The 18905-nt window shown below is 41.5% G+C and overlaps 1 protein-coding gene across 11 annotated transcripts in view; it reads left to right on the top strand.

Annotated features, from left to right (window-relative positions):
• The window catches only part of CASK (calcium/calmodulin dependent serine protein kinase), a 211070-nt gene that overhangs the window by 165250 nt on the left and 26915 nt on the right, over positions 1–18905 (top strand). For 6 of the 11 annotated variants that reach the window (XM_075264007.1, XM_075264008.1, XM_075264010.1 and 3 more), the window contains 5 exons: positions 2404–2489; positions 4438–4506; positions 7084–7152; positions 10471–10506; positions 12217–12413. In XM_075264007.1, the coding sequence (XP_075120108.1) occupies positions 2404–2489; positions 4438–4506; positions 7084–7152; positions 10471–10506; positions 12217–12413 (457 nt within the window). The remainder of the gene's footprint in view (positions 1–2403; positions 2490–4437; positions 4507–7083; positions 7153–10470; positions 10507–12216; positions 12414–18905) is intronic. The other 5 variants (XM_075264012.1, XM_075264015.1, XM_075264014.1 and 2 more) reach the window with 2 other exon arrangements.

The following is an 18905-nucleotide window of genomic DNA, read 5'->3' as shown; positions in this document are numbered from 1 at the left end:
CATGTATGTAGTAACCCAGTAGATTTAATAAATTCTCTTTTTTGTGCCCTTCCTTTTACTGAGGGGGGGAGGGGAGACTATAAACCTGCCTCTTTTTGTGCTGATGACCTTTCCACAGGTCATCTGGATGTGATATGTGGGGTTCAGAAACCCGTATCCTGTGCAGGCCTTCCCTATTCAAATAACTGGAGCAGCACAGAATCCGGTCCACTATATGGTGGTGGTTCCGCAGTAGTGCAGCATTGCTCCTGTTATTTGAAGAGGAGAGTCTGCGTGTTGTCCCCATCCATTACTATAGCTTTGGGCGTACAGATGCTGCCATAGAAGCTGATCTATGTTGGGTCCGGTGGATAAGTCATCAGTATTAAACTCAACACTTTTTAAATAGAGTTAATATGTGTATGGATCTATGGCAGAGTCAGTTGCAAATCAGCCCTAGGAACCAGAGGTTTTCTGAATTTTCATCCATATCAGCAACTGATTTTTCATTGCGAAATATCACTTGTGTAGACATACCCTTACTATACCCAGTATTCACACACACAGTTATTGGACACTTTATCCGCAGTCCAGTGGACAGGGAATAAGTGTCCATAACTGCACAACTCCTGTAAGTATGTGTGATTTATCTTAGCCTATGTAATATTAACTGCTGGGTTTTAATTTTTCTTTACTGGAAACATACATTGCAGGCTTTTAGACCTAGGTAGAAACATTTCAAGCAGTAATGTGAAGGAAATAACACTGTGTTGTAACGTGGCTGGAAGAGATGAATGATGTAGGAAACTGGAGTTAAAGGGGTATTCCCATAACTCTTGTTCACCAACCTGCAGGCTCTGTGCTCTCTTCCCTTCCTGGTTTTCTTGGCACATTGGTGGGCGGTGTTTCACTTGCTCTGCTATCTGCTATGTTTGCCACAGTATGAAGCTAATGTAGCAGAGCTGGATTTGAGTCATCTTGCATTACATACAGAGGTACTGGACTCCTTATGGCAGCCCTTATCAATTAAACTGGAGCTCCGCTACTTGTCAGACATACACAGCTCAGAGCTGCTCCCAGCACTCACCCCCCCCCCCCCCCCTGACCTGACTGAGCAGATAAGTCCGGGGGCCCCTGGTGATGGAAACTGAGTGTAAACAATGAAGTGAATAAATTAAGATAGCGGCCAAACAAATCAGTTTTGATAAAGCAACGTATTTAGAAAAAGTCTTAAATCCACATAAACTACCAGTATAGAGAGGATCCATAAAGTCTATTACAAAGTTTATCTTGACATGCACAATGTATTTCTGGAAAAATAATTGTGTAGTTGCACTTTAAACTTGTCACTGCAGCATTTTCTGCATGATTCTGACATACTGTGTAGAAATCCAGTGTATTCCCTTATAGATCTGTGTTATTTTTGGCTATAGAATATCAAGATTGGTCAGGGAAACATGGTCTATACACTGAACACTGTTATGTGAATTGAACCTATGGCATCATAGAGATATGATACTGTGAATTCCCAAATGGCTGGATTGCTGCAGTAGTGAACTGACATAATGTTGCAGGTTCAGTCCTGTGATACGAAGGTCAGGAGATCCCTGCATCATAACGGAGTACGAGGAGTTCTGCTCACATAACGGTGTTTAGTCTGGGTAATACGTCCCACACACAGACTGTTTCCTGTTTGTGTGGCCTTAGCCAGGGAGGTAGGGGCTTGCGGACAGAGCAAAGTGGGGGTCTCCTGCTGCTTGATGTCCCACAACCAGACACAGCACTAGAAGGCTGATTCTTATTAGATATTGGTTTTTAACTGTAGTATGGGAAAAATGGGATAAAAGGAAAAGAGCAGATTTGACCTCTTGTTCCATAGAGTACCGGTACTATTACGTCATGGCGGGGAGCATATTATACTTATAGCTATATAAACTGCAAGGTCCAACTGTTTGGATTCATATGCAAATGAGGGGGAAATGTTTAGCCCAGGAATCTAGACCTGAGACCAAAGTACAGACTTACAAGTAAGACCCCCCTAAAGCACTTTATCAAGTCCTTATACATACGTCACAAAGTATCCTGAAGCTCATGAATAACCTTTGGTAGCACAGGGAAAGAGCAGTTTAGGCTATGTAACGCAATATATTTCCATAGAAAAGTGCTACTTAGCCAGTCATTTACTAGTAAACCACTCATAATCTCTAGATACCCCTCCAAACACAGCTCAGCCATATTCACCATTAAATCCTGCCTCCCCCTTTCCTGTATTTTCCTGGTAGATTATGAAATACCAAGTCTTCAGAGGTTCAGATTTGCTTTGTAGTTGTTTGCTTTAACATACTGTATCCTGTCTTGTATGGTTTTACTGAAACATCTTAAACTTGTCTTGTATTTGTTTTTTGTTTTTATCCATTTCTCCAGGTACCCTCCATGTAGGTGACGAAATTCGGGAAATAAATGGAATTAGTGTAGCAAACCAGACAGTGGAACAACTCCAAAAGATGCTGGTTAGTTGTCATATTTTACATATGCCTTCTCCATAAAATACAGAAATAGATTATATAGTATAAGTCGTGCAAGATGATACTGAATTTGATTTACCCAAATTACATCACTATAACCCCTTCCCATTTTTAGCTAAAACAGAGAGGAATCTGTGATTTTAGGTAATGTAACTCATGTATATTGGAGGCACACCCTTCCTGTATTGTCTGTTGTGTGTGCTTTATGGCAGCTGCAATTAAAGTCAATGGACAAAAAATGTCAGACTATTCCCGTCCACAAGTCATAGAAAAGATGTACTGTGTTCAGTCATCTTTGTGTGTAAAGTTACTATCCTTCCTTTTTCTAGGTAACCCACAGTACTTTATAGGAGTTCTCTGATATTATGCATACTACCCCTCTTTTTAGTCTGCTGATTGACAGATTTCTCCCTATGTACAGTAATCTGCAGAACTAATTCACCCCAATAAGTGTCAGACTGTGTGCTGCCAGTCAGAGAAGGCAACATAACAAAGTTGATGGTTCCCTTTAAATCCCATGTCCTTGTCTATACAGCAAAGCTGACAAGTACACTACAGGAATATTTGCTTGGTGTGCATGTGCACAGATGGCTTTCTGAAAAACAGGAATATTTCACTATATAAAATTAGGTTTTTATATTAAAAAAAAAAATGTCTAGTACCGTAATTGCTGATTAGACTTGCTTTTTTTTTTTTGTTTAGTGAGTATTCAGCCTCTTAAATCTGCTCACGAATATACAAGCATATACAACAGTTCCCTTGTGTGTACAAATATACTCCAGAGTCTAGATATTCTCGTATAATATAATGTCTGGGGGTGATGTCAGTCCGACCCGCCCCAATGTCAATTTCCAAGGGATTGCATTGACGAAATAGATTGGATTTAATTATATTTTACCCCCAGCCATCTGTGTATGGTATGGGTTGAGTGTGGGGTGATGACTGTCTCTTTAATATCTATTGTTAGTCTTTAGGTCTCATACAAAGGTCTTTGGCAACAATTACGACAGGTAAATGTTATATGAAAGAACTATTTGTATGTGCTATGAAGCGCTATTAGTCAGAATTATAGACTGCTAGTTCTCAAGATTTTACACCTAGATATTTCATCCCCTGGATTTCACAGTATATGTTCAGTTTGGAGCCTTCTTGCAAAATCTATTACAAATCCTGCATGCAGCACTTTCTCATACAATAAAATGACACTAGACCAATAATCTCAATGGACCCCATTATAGAAAATGCGATCTCTTGGGCTTCGTTGGTGTCCGTCATTTCAACCACCCGATGCTCCTGTATGCATTGTTTTCCTATAACCGAGCAGAACAGAAGAAGCAGGGCCACTTTATATTGACTTTATGACTTTAGATTTACTGCACCAGGGAAGTGTTAACTCGATAGAAAATACTTTTAAGGTGACTTATTTGGGTACTTTAAAATTCCAGTCTTTGGTTGTTTTTGGTATATTTAAATTGCTGTTTAAGGGTGCATTCACACTTCGGATACGCTACTGATTCTGAACGTTAAAACACGTTCAGAATCAGCGTGTATAAAGCAGATCCCATTCATTTCAATGGGAGCCGGCATACGAGCGCTCCCCATTGAAATGAATGGGCTGCTTTTTTCTCTACGAGCGCTCCCATTGAAGTGAATGGGAAGTTAGAAGCACTCGCGTGTACGGCTCGGAATGAGCCGAGCGCTTACGCCGTGTGAAGGGGCCCATAGAGAAAAAAGCAGCCCATTCATTTCAATGGGGAGCGCTGATATGCCGGCTCCCATTGAAATGAATGGGATCTGCTTTATACGCGCTGATTCTGAACGTGTTTTAACGTTCAGAATCAGTAGCGTAGCCGAAGTGTGAATGCACCTTAATGTATTGAATTCGCCTGTTCTTTATAATTCTATATTCACATATTGCCGTCTTTCTTTTTAGAGAGAAATGAGGGGCAGCATCACATTCAAGATTGTTCCAAGTTACCGTACTCAGTCTTCTTCCTGTGAGGTAATAATATAATCTATAAGTGGAAGTACTTTCCTGTTTTCCTGGTGCTAACCACCTGCTGATGGCTGACTGTTATCTGCTTTTTGGGGATCTGTTTCTGCCTGTGCTCATAGACCATGCACACCAATTTTACAACAAAGATAACGGAACAGAACGTGTGGTTTATGCCTTTATAATGCTATTGCTGAAAATTGATATATTTTTTTTTATTGAAAAAGGTTTCAGTATTCTAACTAATATTCATAATATCTCAATACTATATTAGTAAAGATTACAACTATTCAATTTAACCGATTGTTATTTGGTGTCAAAACTGGATGCCATCTCCCATGTTTTTCAGCCTCTGTGTGTACAAGATTAGTGTCATCTCTCCTTTACAACTTATACTTTGTTAGTTGCTTAAATCAATTGATGGTTAAGAAACATATACAGCCAGAAAAACTTGATTGTAGCATTTGTACTATGAGACATGCCCATTAAGGATGTCTCCTATTCCATCCACTTGGTCCCTTTGCATCCTACTTCTTCCCTTTTAAAATGTGTTTCAAGCAAAAACAATGGGTTAGAAAGTAGGTGGCCATGGTCTGCCCACTATATCCACCTTTACGCTTTGCCAAAGAAGGTACCAGGAGGAGATGGCCCTGTTTTTTTTTCTCCACCTTTCTGTAACTATGACATTATATTCTGTATCTGTCCATATGAAGCGCTGTAGAACACACTATTAAAGGGGTTTTCTCACCTCTGATATTGATGTTCTATCCTATGATTGCAGAATTGCTCAGGGTTTGTGTGTATTCTGTCACTATGGATACACAGTTTTGCACAAGAGCTTTTGATTTAAAAAAGGAGAAATATTTTTAATTTTTTTTAAGGACTCTTAAGAAAGTTACTTTACTAATTTTTGAAGCACTAAAGTAAAGGCCAAGAGAGTGCGCTTGCCTTTTTAATCCATTAATTGCCATAATCCCTAATTGGGGATCGGGTACTTTAACCCGCTGACGAACGCAATCTCTCTTTGAGGAATAGAAACAGGACATTCACATACTCCAGCAGGATGTCACCCGTAATAGGAAACCTAAACTGATCACGTGCATGCATTGCCTTGCGCACACGAGGTCATTTTCACGGCGCAGTTCCCGTATTATTATTTTTTATTTTTTCTTTAAAGGCAGTTAATGGGTTAAAGTGTATTTCCTGCAACACAAGGTGATATGGTAACGGATGTTTCCCTGTGCAAATTTAGTTTTAAAATAAGCAAAATGTGGTTTACTTTTGTATAAACTGCAGAGCACCCATATATTGTTATATCGGGGGAAATCTGAAAATAGCATGGCTACTTTGGGAGTTTTAGACTGTGGCCTTATCAGTTAAAGGGATCCTATCATTAAAACTGAATTTTTTCTGCCTAACACGTCAGAATAGCCTTAAGGAAGGCTATTCTTCTCCTACCTTTTGATATCTCCTCCACGCCGCCGTTTGGTATATAATCCGGTTTCCGTCTGTATGCAAATGAGTTCTCTGCAGCACTGGGGGCGGTCCCCAGAACTCAAACAGCACTGGAGGCGTCCCCAATGCTGCGAGAGAACTCTCCAGCACCGCCTCCATCTTCTTCAGGAACAGGTCTTCTTCCGGCGCTGGCTTCAAACTTCTAGGCCTCAGGCAGCCGACTGTGCATACCTGCCGGCCACAAGAAAATGGCCGCTTACAATACTGTGTAAGTGGCCATTTTCTTGAGGCCAATGGGCATGCGCAGTCGGCTTTGCCCGAGGCCTAGAAGTTTGAAACCACTGCTGGAAGAAGATGTGGAGAAAGGCCATTCTTGAAGAAGATGGAGGCGGCGCTGGAGATTTCTCTTGCAGCATTGGGGACGCCCCCAGTGCTATGTCAGAACTCATTTGCTTTCTGACAAAAAACGGATTATATACCGAATGGCAGCGCGGAGAAGACATCTAAAGGTAGGAGAAGAATAGCCTTTCTTAAGGCTATTCCTACGTGGTAGGCAGAAAAAAAAAAACTGTTTTAATGATAGAATCTCTTTAACTATACCACCACCATTTTACTACAAATGGATGCAAGTACTATATACTGCACTGTGTAAGTGAATGAAGAAATACTATATGACTTCATACATATATAATTAAGCACAAAAGCTCATTGTAGCTTGGGCATTTATTTTATGGTTCGCATACATTTCTTTGGAAGTAATTGTGTGAACATATAAAAGCTCGTGAGTTTTCTAGCCAAGATAAAAATGGATATTTTAGTGCAATTGTATATAGATTTCTATGATTGTCTGAGAAGAGCAGTCATGTATTTACAACTGTTGAGCAATGTGTTACTGTCTGGACAATGGGCTCCCCTTGGTGGAGAATTGGTGAACTGCAGTTATGTCTATTTTTTTTTTTTTTTTTTTTTTTTTAAATGTACTGCTTGGCTATTGCTGCAGAATTCATGTGATTTTTAAAGAAGCAGAAGAACAATACAACTGGTGTACAGAATTCTTCATTGTTGATTCAGTGGTAACTATGCGCTTTTGAAATAGTGAAATGTGTTAACAAAACTTGTATCTTATTTCAGAGAGATTCCCCCTCTACATCCAGACAGTCCCCAGCTAATGGTCATAGCAGCATTAACAATTCTATATCGGTAAGATCAGCAACTACATATACACGCACACATAAACAGGGTTGCAAGGAATGTTGTCCTCAACAAATTCTGTATTAACATGTGTTTTTAAGTTCATGGATAACCATTCCCATCCTAACGTGACTTCAGTTTTGTTGGAGATTTTTTTGTTTCCCCTATTTCTTTCTTTATTTTTTCTCTTTTGGTAAGTTGTCGAAGGACATTTTTTGTGTTCTTTTCTGTGCTTTCTATTTCAATACAAACAGTTGAGTGATTTCTCCTGCCCAGTCTCAGAGCAGTATGTGGTAGAGGCTGAGAAGCAAATCTCTAAATATATGTTTGTGATTTGAAGCAGGATTTTTGTATTAAAAGCAGAGTGAAGCCTGGCCGGCGTCTTAGGGTAAATTCACATGGGTTTTTTTTAAATCAATGGGAGCCGGTCAGTTCTTATTTCTGGGAGCCGTTTGTTCCGGTTCCCGGAAGAAGAAGCGAGATGCTCATTCTTTCAGGCATTCTTTCCGCCTGAAGACACTCCCTCCCAACTAGACCCATTCATTTGAGCCTAAACTGGAGCTGAGTGCGCGACTGGATGCCGGTGCAGTGCATCGGCATCCAGTCGCAGCTACCCATATTTTGATCTGGAACCTGAGGTGGCCTCTGCTTGCATCCATTTTAGCATATCTGCTAAAAATGTGATGTGAACATAGCCTTATTTTCTTTTTAATCATATATCCTGCTTCATATATTATATGCTGTATCTATAGCTCAGGTTTTCTCCCATTATGACAGTCCGCTGTCAGATAATGAAACAGAAATCATCTGTCAGGTTTGCTTTAAAGGGGCTCTATCACTGGGAAAAGTCATTTTTATCTAAACACATGCTTGCATAGGCTTTAGAAAGTCTATTCCACACTTACCTTTTGTATGTAGATTGCCTCAGTGGTCTCTGAATAAGTCCGTTTTTATTCATATGCTAATGAGCCTCCAGCCAGTACAGGAAGTTCCCAGCAGCCTCCTCTCTCCTATTATCTTCTATGTGTGTGAAGCAAACAGGAAGCTGAGTCATCATCATCAGCAGCAGTCTCCCATAGAAGACAATAGGAGAGGTGTGCACCTTCTATCGTGCACTAGACTAATTAGCATATGAATATAAACGGACTTATTCAGAAACCAGTGAGGCAATCTACATACTATAGGTAGGTGTGAAATAGACTTTCTAAGGGCTATGCAAAGGTGTGATTAGTTAAAAATGACTTTTCCTAGTGATAGAGCCCCTTTAAAGAGGACCTTTCACCTTCTCTACCAATTCAAGTTCTTGACATATGTTAATAGGTACCTCTCCAATGTTACCAGAGCCTTTTTTCTCTAGCCCCCACTATTCTTGAGCACCAGTAGTTTTGATTCCTGATGTGTTGTTTAGTCTCTGTAATGTCAGAAGGGCAGTGTCGGGTAGGGGGGATATGATTCAGTACTCCAATCAGAGGCAGCCCGTGTCAGAGCTCAGAATCACACCCCTTGCCTCCTTCTGCCTGAGGCCCGGTTCACATCTGTGTTCGGGTTTCCATTCTGGGAGTCCACTTGGGGACCCCCCTGAACAGAAACCTATATACATTAAAAAGCTGTTACCTAAGGAAACCCGTGGACCCCATAAACAATAATGAGATCCATGTGGTTTCAGCATGAAAAATGTGGAGAGAGAGGACATTTCTCTCCAGATGTTGTATGTGATTCCGCGGGTTTCCTTAGGTAACCGCTTTTTTATGCGTATAGGTCTGTTTTTGAGGGTCCCCAAGCGGACTTACAGAGTGGAATGGAAACCTAAAAGCAGATGAGAACCGGGCCTAACACCCCCCTCCTGACAGTAAAGAAACTAAATGGCATATCAGAAACCACAACTAACATTGATTGCCTGGGAACGGTAGGGACTAGACAAAAGATTCCAAATATGCCAGACTCGGAGGAGCAGCATCTATTAACTGATGTAAGGAGCTGGACTTGGAGGTGGCAAAAGGTTCTCCTTTAGGTTATGATTTTTCATATAAGAGAAAACTCTACTTGACATATTTGAATGGAATACAGCTTTTCTATTTCTAGGAACTTTCTAGTACATTTGGCTTATCCTCAGAATCCACATCCCATTGTCATTTGGAGTAGACAGGCCACAAATTTGAAAACCAAAAACTGGACCTCTGTCTGGACCCAGAATTTAGTTTCCGCTATCTGAGTTAATGAATTGGTGTGCCCTCAGCTGCTGTGTTACCTGCAATTATTCTGCATAACATGAGCCTGGCCTATTATGTATAAGCTCTCCGGTGGTAGTTGGGTTAATTTACGCTGAAATATTGAAATGTGCCTTAGCTGCACACAGCTCTTCAGCCCTTTCTCTGGAACATCTTTAACACAAATTGCTTGCTATATGACGCAGTGAGAGCTGCTTCTGCAGACACAGCTTTTTAAGCAAAATCCCATATTTAGTGTAATCACATTTGTTCTAGCTTAACAGCAAATTTGCATGTTGGCTTTTCATTTTTTTTCCTATTCCAAGACATTGATTGTAGCGAGGAAAAAAAACTCTGCTATAAGAAGTTCATATTTATAAATGTATGATACCAAAGAGGTTATCTTCTCAGAGGTAACCCCATTCAAATTACAGTACCTGAGATGAGCAAGTGGTTGGCCAGGTCCCCGCCAATCAGCCAATTTTTTTTTTGGGTGGGGTAGCGACTGATGCCAGTCAGGTATTTCCTCCACAAAGGCAGTGTAGTGTTACTTGGCAGCCGTTCAGATAATGACCACCCTGTAACTTCCACATGCCCTAAGAGGGTATATGGATTGGGGGTTGTCTTTATGAGGTTTTTGGAAAAATGCTGCATCTTTCCATTCTGCTTTTTGAGTAAAGAACTTTAATTTCACCTACTACTTTTGGCTTTGACTCAAAAAACTTAATTAAAAAGTTATAGCGGTTTTCCAAAATATATAGTGTTTTTGTTTTGGGGTTTTTGGGAAATTTCATCAATATTAATATTCGCAGTTCTTTACAATAACTCAGTCAGGTCCGTCTATACACAAGCATTGACTGAACATGACACTTGCTATTATTTTACCAATGCATTTGTGTTGAAGATGCTGATAATCTTGTTTTGTTTTGCTGAGCATCATTCCTGTGCTTACAACGTTCTGCTTCCTTAAGCTTCAGCTAAACATCTCCAGCTTTGTTTTATTCTGTGTCAACCATATTTATTAATTACACTATTACATTGAAAGTGCTAATAATGTCTGCTATAGAGATCAAACTGTTAATAAGATGCACATGTCTTCTGGGTTCACTTTGTTCTGCAGGACATACCATCAACTACTCAAACAAAAGGACGACAGGTGAATAGACTATGTGTGAATTGTTGGTCTTCTAATCTATTACATTCATAATTATTCTTGTTAAATCTCATCCATCATTATTAATCTCACTTTACATATGCTCAGAAAAAATGTTTCATCACACAGATATTTCCCTTGCTTAGATGTAAAGCATGTATTAGAATTAGAGATGAGAAAATAATTGTATATAATGCATTTTAATCAATGGGGCACAGCCACCACAGCCCTAGGATGCCAGAAAATACCACTGGGAGATTCCTTTCACTTGGACAATAGTTCCTAAAATAGCCTGTAGATCAGTGGCGTAACTAGGAATGGCGGGGCCCCGTGGCGAACTTTTGACATGGGCCCCCCCAACCGACGCCGAAGACCTCGACCGACCCCCTCCCCCGCACTCTATTATGTCCCTTAGTAAGCCCTGCACACGGTATTATGTCCATTAGTGGCGCCCCTGCACACAGTATTATCCCCCATAGTGGCCCCTGCACACATTATTATAGCCCATAGTGGCCCCTGCACACAGTATTATCCCCCATAGTGGCCCCTGCACACAGTATTATAGCCCATAGTGGTCCCTGCACATAGTATTATGTCCCTTAGTGGCCCCTGCACACAGTATTATCCCCCATAATGGCCCCTCCACTCAGTATTATCCCCCATAGTGGCCCCTGCACACAGTATTCTAGCTCGTAGTGGTCCCTGCATACAGTATTATGTCCATTAGTGGCCCCTGCACACAGTATTATAGCCCGTAGTGGTCCCTGCATACAGTATTATGTCCCTTAGTGGCCCCTGCACACAGTATTATCCCCCATAGTGGCCCCTGCACACAGTATTATCCCTCATAGTGGCCCCTGCACACAGTATTGTAGTCCATAGTGGGCTTTTCAGACCCCAGAGTATAATAATCGGAGACCCGGGGGAATAAAAACATAAAAAATTGCTATTTCTTACCTGTCTCCCGGCTCCTATGCTGTCTTCTCCACTGCCGTCCTTGTTCTATGACGTCGGACGTCACATGACCTGGGAAGCAGGCCAGGTTCATGAGACGTCAGACAAGAAGGAAGGAGGCCTGCCAGGATTGTGGAGAGGTAAGTAACAGTGTTTGTTACGTTCCCTTACCTCTCCCGGTGCGCCGATCATTATACTCGGGGGTCTGCAAAGACCCCCGAGTATAATGATAGCAGCGGTAGCGGCTGTCACCGTGCCCCTAATGTCCCGGGCCCTGTGGCAGCTGCCTCCACTGCTATGGCGGTAGTTACGCCCCTGCTGTAGATATAGCCATAAATGTCCTGATGAGAATACTTCTCACTTTCTACATTATGTTTTTGTGTGTGATTCTATGTTACACTTACATTCTTAGGATGAATCCCTCTAAAACTATTCATTGTATTGAAGAAGCTAAGACACTATTTGGATAAGGATAGATGCTAAACGCCATCCTGCTTCGTCATTATTTTACGTTAAACTAGTCTGTTACTGTTAGACCATATATTATATAGCGTTAGTTGTTCCGTTGTGATTTTATTGTATCTCAGTATCTGTAGGAAACATGTCTATTCTCCTTGCATGCTTTGCTCTGCAAATTCTTCTTTTTCGTGTGAGCTAGCAAACATTTGTCTTGTCATGTATCAGTTTAACCTATTTTTCTTTATAGATCTATTCATAGATTTCTCTAGCTATAAAATATACATATGTATTGTTTTCTAGATATATGTACGAGCACAGTTCGAATATGATCCTGCAAAGGATGACTTAATACCCTGTAAAGAAGCCGGCATCAGATTTAGAGTTGGCGACATTATTCAAATTATTAGTAAAGATGATCACAACTGGTGGCAAGGCAAACTGGAGAATGCTAAAAATGGTACTGCCGGGCTCATTCCTTCTCCTGAGCTACAGGAATGGTAAGTGATTACCGAAGGGGGTCTTTCAGGAAATAAAGAAACATGTATTTGAGAGAGTCTATTGTGAATGTTTGATATATATGTGTAGGATGGGGCTTGATGTGGATAGTACATAGAGTTTTATTCTTTTATTAGGTAGTTATTTATTTATCTGTATTCAAGAATCAAAGAAGCCTTATTGGCACATCTGAATAGATATTTGGCATTGCTAAAGCAAGTAAAGTGGGGAGGGAAAGTCGAGGTTGGGGGGAGGATGGTGGGTGTGGGGCGGGTGATTTGGGGTATAATAGTCTTTGGGGTCTCATTTTCCCCTCACTTGGTGGCATGTGGACACATATTGGGCAGCGATCTCCACAGTCGACTCTGTTTCTGTTTCTTGCTTTGGTCCTGGTGTGCATTTTCAGCACAACAGAGAGGATTTCTTTACTGCTTATTGCCAAGCACAACTATAACCCGGGAGGGTGGAGGTCTCTTAAATCTGAGCAGCGCTCCTTCACTATGCATGGTGTTGCCTTATGCCTTCCCATTAGTGTGACTACCAGAGGACAGCATGACTGAGACAAATGAGTAGGGAACATCTGGCAAGTTAGAACATACTCACACCTTCTTCCCTTTTCACAATACTCCGTTTTACTACCCTGACATGGAAACCATTAATTGTAATTTCCTGTAAAATGGAGAAAAATTCCATACAGTTCTCAAATGCAGAGTTATGTAGGGACACAGTAGTGGGGTCCATCACTGTGAGCTATCTAATGGAGGCCATGTGCATGGTCACCCAGCTTAAAAAAAAATAAAAAAAAAAAAATAGGATTTTGTGCTCTTCAGACCTTTGTCTATCTTATTTAGAAATACCCCAAGATGTATACATGATTAACATTACAATACTTGTTACCCAACTTTCCCAGAGATTGAAATGGTAGGATTACAAAAAAGTATTCCCATATAAATATCATTTCATATCTTTAAAAACCTGGGAAGGCTTAGTGATTCTGTTTTAAATCAATCAGCTTTCCCAGATGAAGAGTATAATGAAGTGATATTAAAATGTGCCTTTAAAAAATGTGCCTTTTGGTCACACAACGGGAGCCATGACCAAAACTATGTAGCCTATCCTTATAATGAACACGCCCTGCAGATAATATCTTTCTCGTACATCTTCAGTGAACCGACAGTGGACAGCCTTTCAACTGAGAATATGTAATTGTGATCACTGATATAAAGGACAAGATTATTTTTCATTTTTTTATAGCATTAAACTTCCAAAAGTTACAAAAAAAAATAGTTCTGGATGATTTTCATATTAGATATATTTCTAATATTTAAAATAACTTGCACAAAGGAAGCAGAGCCTTAAGTTCACATATCTCTTAGAAATCCTGTATCTTGCAACTAACTACTAAAGTTACCCATACACAGAAGAGTAACATTGGTCATCCTTAAACCATCACTCAACCCGTCCTCTCCACCCAACTGTCGCCTCATTTCACTGCTTCCATAAGCATCAAAACTCCTTGAACAACATGTTTACTTTGAACTATCCTCCTGTATCTCGTCCCACTTGGGGTAGCTGCACACGACATTGTTTCACCCGTGAATTCAGCCGAGTGTGTTAGTCATATTTACCGGCTTGAACTTCATGCAGGACTCATAGCAGTATAGTAATCTATATACTGTAATTGGTACAGAGGTAGGGTCTCCTACCATCAAAGAAAATTAGGAAGCTAGGAGTCCCGCTCCCAGCATGAAGTTCAAGCTGATTAATCTAGCTAACACATGGACCGAGTTGGTGAAACACGGTCCTGTGCATCTACCCTTACTCTTTGACAGACTACAGTCAGACTTCCACCCCATCACTGCACTGAAGCCATCCTAACCAAAGTCTCAAACTACCTGCTGTCAGACTGCACTACTCTGTTCCCCTCCTCCTCCTAGACCTCTCCTCTGCCTTTGACACAGTTGAACACTCCCTCTTGTTGCAAACTCTTATGCCTTGACCTCACAGTTTTGGCCCTCACCTGGATTTCTTCATATCTCACCAACCGCACATTCAGCACCTTCTTACCACGCTCTCTTTCTGTAGGTATCTCTGCCCTGGACCCTTTCCTTTCTCCAACTATGCCCTCGGCCAACTCTTTCAATCCAATGGTTCTCAATACCATTGTTATACCAAAGACACTTAAAGGGATTCTACCACTAAAACACATTTTTTTCTAGTTACCACGTCGGAATAGCCTTTAAAAAGGCTATTCATCTCTTACCTGTGGAAGTGCTCTCCACCGCACCATTCGTTCAAAATACCGGTTTGTACCAGTATGCTAATTAGTTCTCTCGCAGCAATGGGGGCGTCCCCATCGCAGGAGCAGCAATGGGGGCGTCCCCATTGCAGCTCGAAAACCGACCGCAGTGCCGCCTCTCTGGTCTTCTGTATCCTCCCCTTGCTTCTTCAGCGTCTGTCGGACGCCTGCGCAGTATGCTCTGTTCGGCGAAGATTGCCGAACGTACTGCGCATGCGCGAAATTGCGGTGCCCGCACTATGGCTGGGACCGCAATTTCGCGCATGCACAATACGTTCGGCAATCTTCGCCAAACAGAGCGTACTGTGCAGGCGTCCGACAGACGCTGAAGAAGCAAGGGGAGGACACCGAAGACCAGAGAGGCGGCGCTGTGGTCGGTTTTCGAGCTGCAATGGGGACGCCCCCATCGCTGCTCCTGCGATGGGGATGCCCCCATAGCTGCGAGAGAACTAATTAGCATACCGGTACAAACCGGTATTTTGAACGAACGGCGCGGCGGAGAGCACTTCCACAGGTAAGAGACGAATAGCCTTTTTAAAGGCTATTCCGACGTGGTAACTAGAAAAAAATGTGTTTTAGTGGTAGAATCCCTTTAAGCTCTGGTCAAGAGAGGTAATGTCTGGGCTAGAAAGATATGTATTTGAGAGTCTAGCAGACTGCCTCCTTACCCTCTTAATGCTTTTTCAAAAACAGAGTTCATAATCTCACCGCCCCTATGTTGACCCATCTACCAAAGTAAAGGTGCCACACTTACCTATTCCCACTAGTCCATTATCTGGAGTAACCTTTCATTCCAACCTAACCTTCAAGCCCCCACTCCTTTCTCACCCCTGAAACTTCAGAAATGCTAGTCCACGCCCCATTATCTCGCATTTAAGATTACTATAACACCCTTCTCCATGGCCTCCCAGCAGTTGCTCTTGCTTTCCTCCTGTCCACCCTAAACTTCGCAATTCACTTTATCCACCACTTACACCCTCATCCTTGTTCAGTCTAACTAATCCTTTCACTGGTTATCTATTACCCAGTGAATAGCGTTTAAAATTTTAAAGGGGTTGTCCAGACAAAAATAGGCAACCCTTTTAAATCACCCAGGTCATTGAAAAATATTTAAAAAAAAAAAAAAGCAAAAAAGCATACTCTCTTGTCCCTAATGCTCCAAAGTCCTCCCGTGCATCCCTGTTCTTTTGTTTCGGCAGCTTCTACTGCGTCTCTTCTGGAGGTCTTCTGTGACTTTACGGGTACTCTTGCTTAGACCACTGATATGCCTCAGCGGTCACGTGACCACTCCAATTGGGAAAATTTACAAAACTGCCATTGTATCAAATACTTATTTTCCCCACTATATTTATTTAAGTATGTGAAAACTATGAAAATGCCTCACAGCACTCTGTATGCCTTAGGACTTCTCCCCTAGAAGCAAAGGTATGAAGCTGACAGAAAACATGCAACAGAGGGCGCTCTCTAGTGCAAAACCTTACTAATATAAAACCAAATGTATAAACAAGAACCCCCCACCTTCTATGGGTGGGACTGTACCTTATGTTGCTGTGTGAGAGATGCCGCTTAAGTCAAGATGTTGAGGTGCTGCAGGGTTTCTGTCCTATCCCTGAGATTTTCGCAGATTAAAATAAAATTTACAATATTACAGTAGGTTTACAAGGGGATGTCTAAACTTTAAAACTGAAATGCCACAATTCATGTTTTCAGTTCATCTCAATCTCAAAAAAAAAAAAAAAAAGTAATAAAAATTGATCAAAACATCTTATGTGCCGACAAAATACATGGTCTTGTAAAGCTACATTGAAAGAAAAATTAACAAGTAATAAAAGCAGGATGCAGACAGAATTAAAATGTTAGGTTGCCACATAAGGCACCAGAGATATGTGCCAGCAATATTTATTAGAACCATAAATTAAAAATCTGCAAAAGTGAAAAAATTTTTAGATGTTTTTGCAATTTTTATGTGACTAATGAGATGCTTAACCCCTACCCACCGCTATGGGCCTGCGGGTACTTCTAAAAATTATACTGTCAGCAACCCCATAGCAGGGAATGGAGCACTGGTCACACAAGGAGGCTCTAGAACAGACCTGGGCAATGTACGGCCCGTGGGCCACATCTGTCCCTCTGACTGCTTCTGTCCGGCCCGCATAGCTTTTGGAAGTGTGTTCAAGGACCTGTGAAGATGTCATCACAGCCTATCACCAGGATAGGCTATGACTCATTAGTGGGCGGAGCCACACGGGACTGTGTGCTTGCTGCAAGCTGCCGGCAATGGAGGCTGCTGGATGATAGAGAGAAGAGACAGCATGTGTGAGCAAGAGGGGGGGAACTAGGGGCAGATGTAGGGGGACAGTTAAACTGAATGCACATGGAGAGGGGACATTAAACTAGGGGGAAGATGGAGGGTGACATTAAACTGGGGCAGCTGGAGGAGGATATTAAACCATGGGGGGTAGCTGAAGGGGGACATGTCTGCCTCTAGTTGCCCCCAGTTTAATGTCCCCCTCCAACTATCCCCACTGTTTAATGCCCCCTCTAGTTTCTGCTTTATACTGGGGCACCAGGAGAGGGACTTAACACTTTGGGACAGTTGGAAGGAAACGTTATAATGTGGAGGTGTATAATGTTAGGGTGACTGTAGGAGGATTATACTTTGTGGGGGTACATGGAAAGATCATTGAGAATGGGCGGAGTCAGCGTAGAATTGGGTGGAGCTAAATTTGTCACGGCGCACATAGCCCTCTAGAACCGTTACAATTTCTCATGCCAAAATTAATTGCCCACCCCTGGTCTAGAAGGACTTTTGGTCCCCTGTTGTCCGTGATCCAGCAATTGGGCCCCCAGCAGTCAGATACTTATCCCCTAGTCTTTGTATATGGAATAAGCAGCTTAGCAGCACAACCCCTTTTAAATCTGTCTGTTGTAAGAACTTTACACTTAGTAAATGTATTGCATCTATTCATGGACCTGCTTTTAGATTCCCCTCTTCAATGAGAATTACTGTCAGTTGAAATAAGCCGTGGTTTTATGACCCTATTTACAATTCAGTTGTGTGGTAAACATTCATCTGTTGGGGCAGATTTACTTTTATGATGATCTAATTGCTGTATTTTCAGCATCTCCTGGGAAACAGGGTAAAACAAATTTTAAGGCACAAAATATACTGTTGTCCTTTGAAAGCAACAAGGTAATAGCATTTGTGCAATTTACATTTAAAGTGCATAGATTGTGAGATAGCAGCCTTTGGGCTGTTGTTGGATCACTATTGTTCGTTGTTTAACAGCGTTAAATATGCGCTGTTTCAACAAACCTACATAGATGAATAGTACAGGAGAATGTAAGCAACTTTGTAGTGTGTCTTATCGGAGAGAAATGCTTTACTGCTCTTATAACGCTGTTTCCCTTCTATCCCCTCTCCTATACTACCTTTCACTCCAAAAATTACTGCGATGTCTGTTTTGAGAGTGACTGCAGATCATATGACAAATGACCCATATCTGCAAAAGTCTATAGAGAAGAAAACAAGTGTAGACTCCTGCTGTAGCTTTATGTCACACCTAAAGTGCTTTATTTGCATCAGTACAGGTCACTACTCTATGTATATTCAGCATGGTCCTGGGGATGTTTGAGAGTGAGAGAGATATAGTAAAATAGAAGATGAGATTAGAAGAGCACACAGGTCTGTGAAGTCCAACCTTTGCAGGTTCTCCTGTACTTACTGTGAGCCATGTATGGTAGGTAGTCTCCAGCCATCAGTTTAAAGGGAGTTACAAATTCCAGCTTCAGCATTCAGAGGGGATACTACTAAATATAAATCCTATAATGACCAGGATACACTGCTATGTCTGTACACGAGGAGTAACATGATTTCGGAAGTGTCCAATAAAGTAACAGGTGCGCTTAAAGTTGATACTACAGTATACATTTACCTAAATATCCTATTGTTTAAATGCTACATTTCTGAACCATGCCTTTGTAGAGCATATAAAAGAAACCCTACACCTAGTAATGAATTAAGAAAGAATCGTAGCCCCCGATTTATTAGTCTGCAGATTGAATTTTCACATAACCATGACACAAACTAACAAAAAAAAGAGAGAATCCTGCAGAGATCACAGGGGTTAACCTCCTGCTGGTCAGTTCATCTTGGATGGCCATCTAGAGGGGGCGGGACTTGCTCATTGTTCAA

The sequence above is a fragment of the Leptodactylus fuscus genome, chromosome 2 (genome assembly GCF_031893055.1).
Source record: "Leptodactylus fuscus isolate aLepFus1 chromosome 2, aLepFus1.hap2, whole genome shotgun sequence".
Classification (NCBI taxonomy): domain Eukaryota; kingdom Metazoa; phylum Chordata; class Amphibia; order Anura; family Leptodactylidae; genus Leptodactylus; species Leptodactylus fuscus.
Note: the sequence above shows the minus strand (reverse complement) of the source record. Positions and strands in the feature narration are given on the sequence as shown.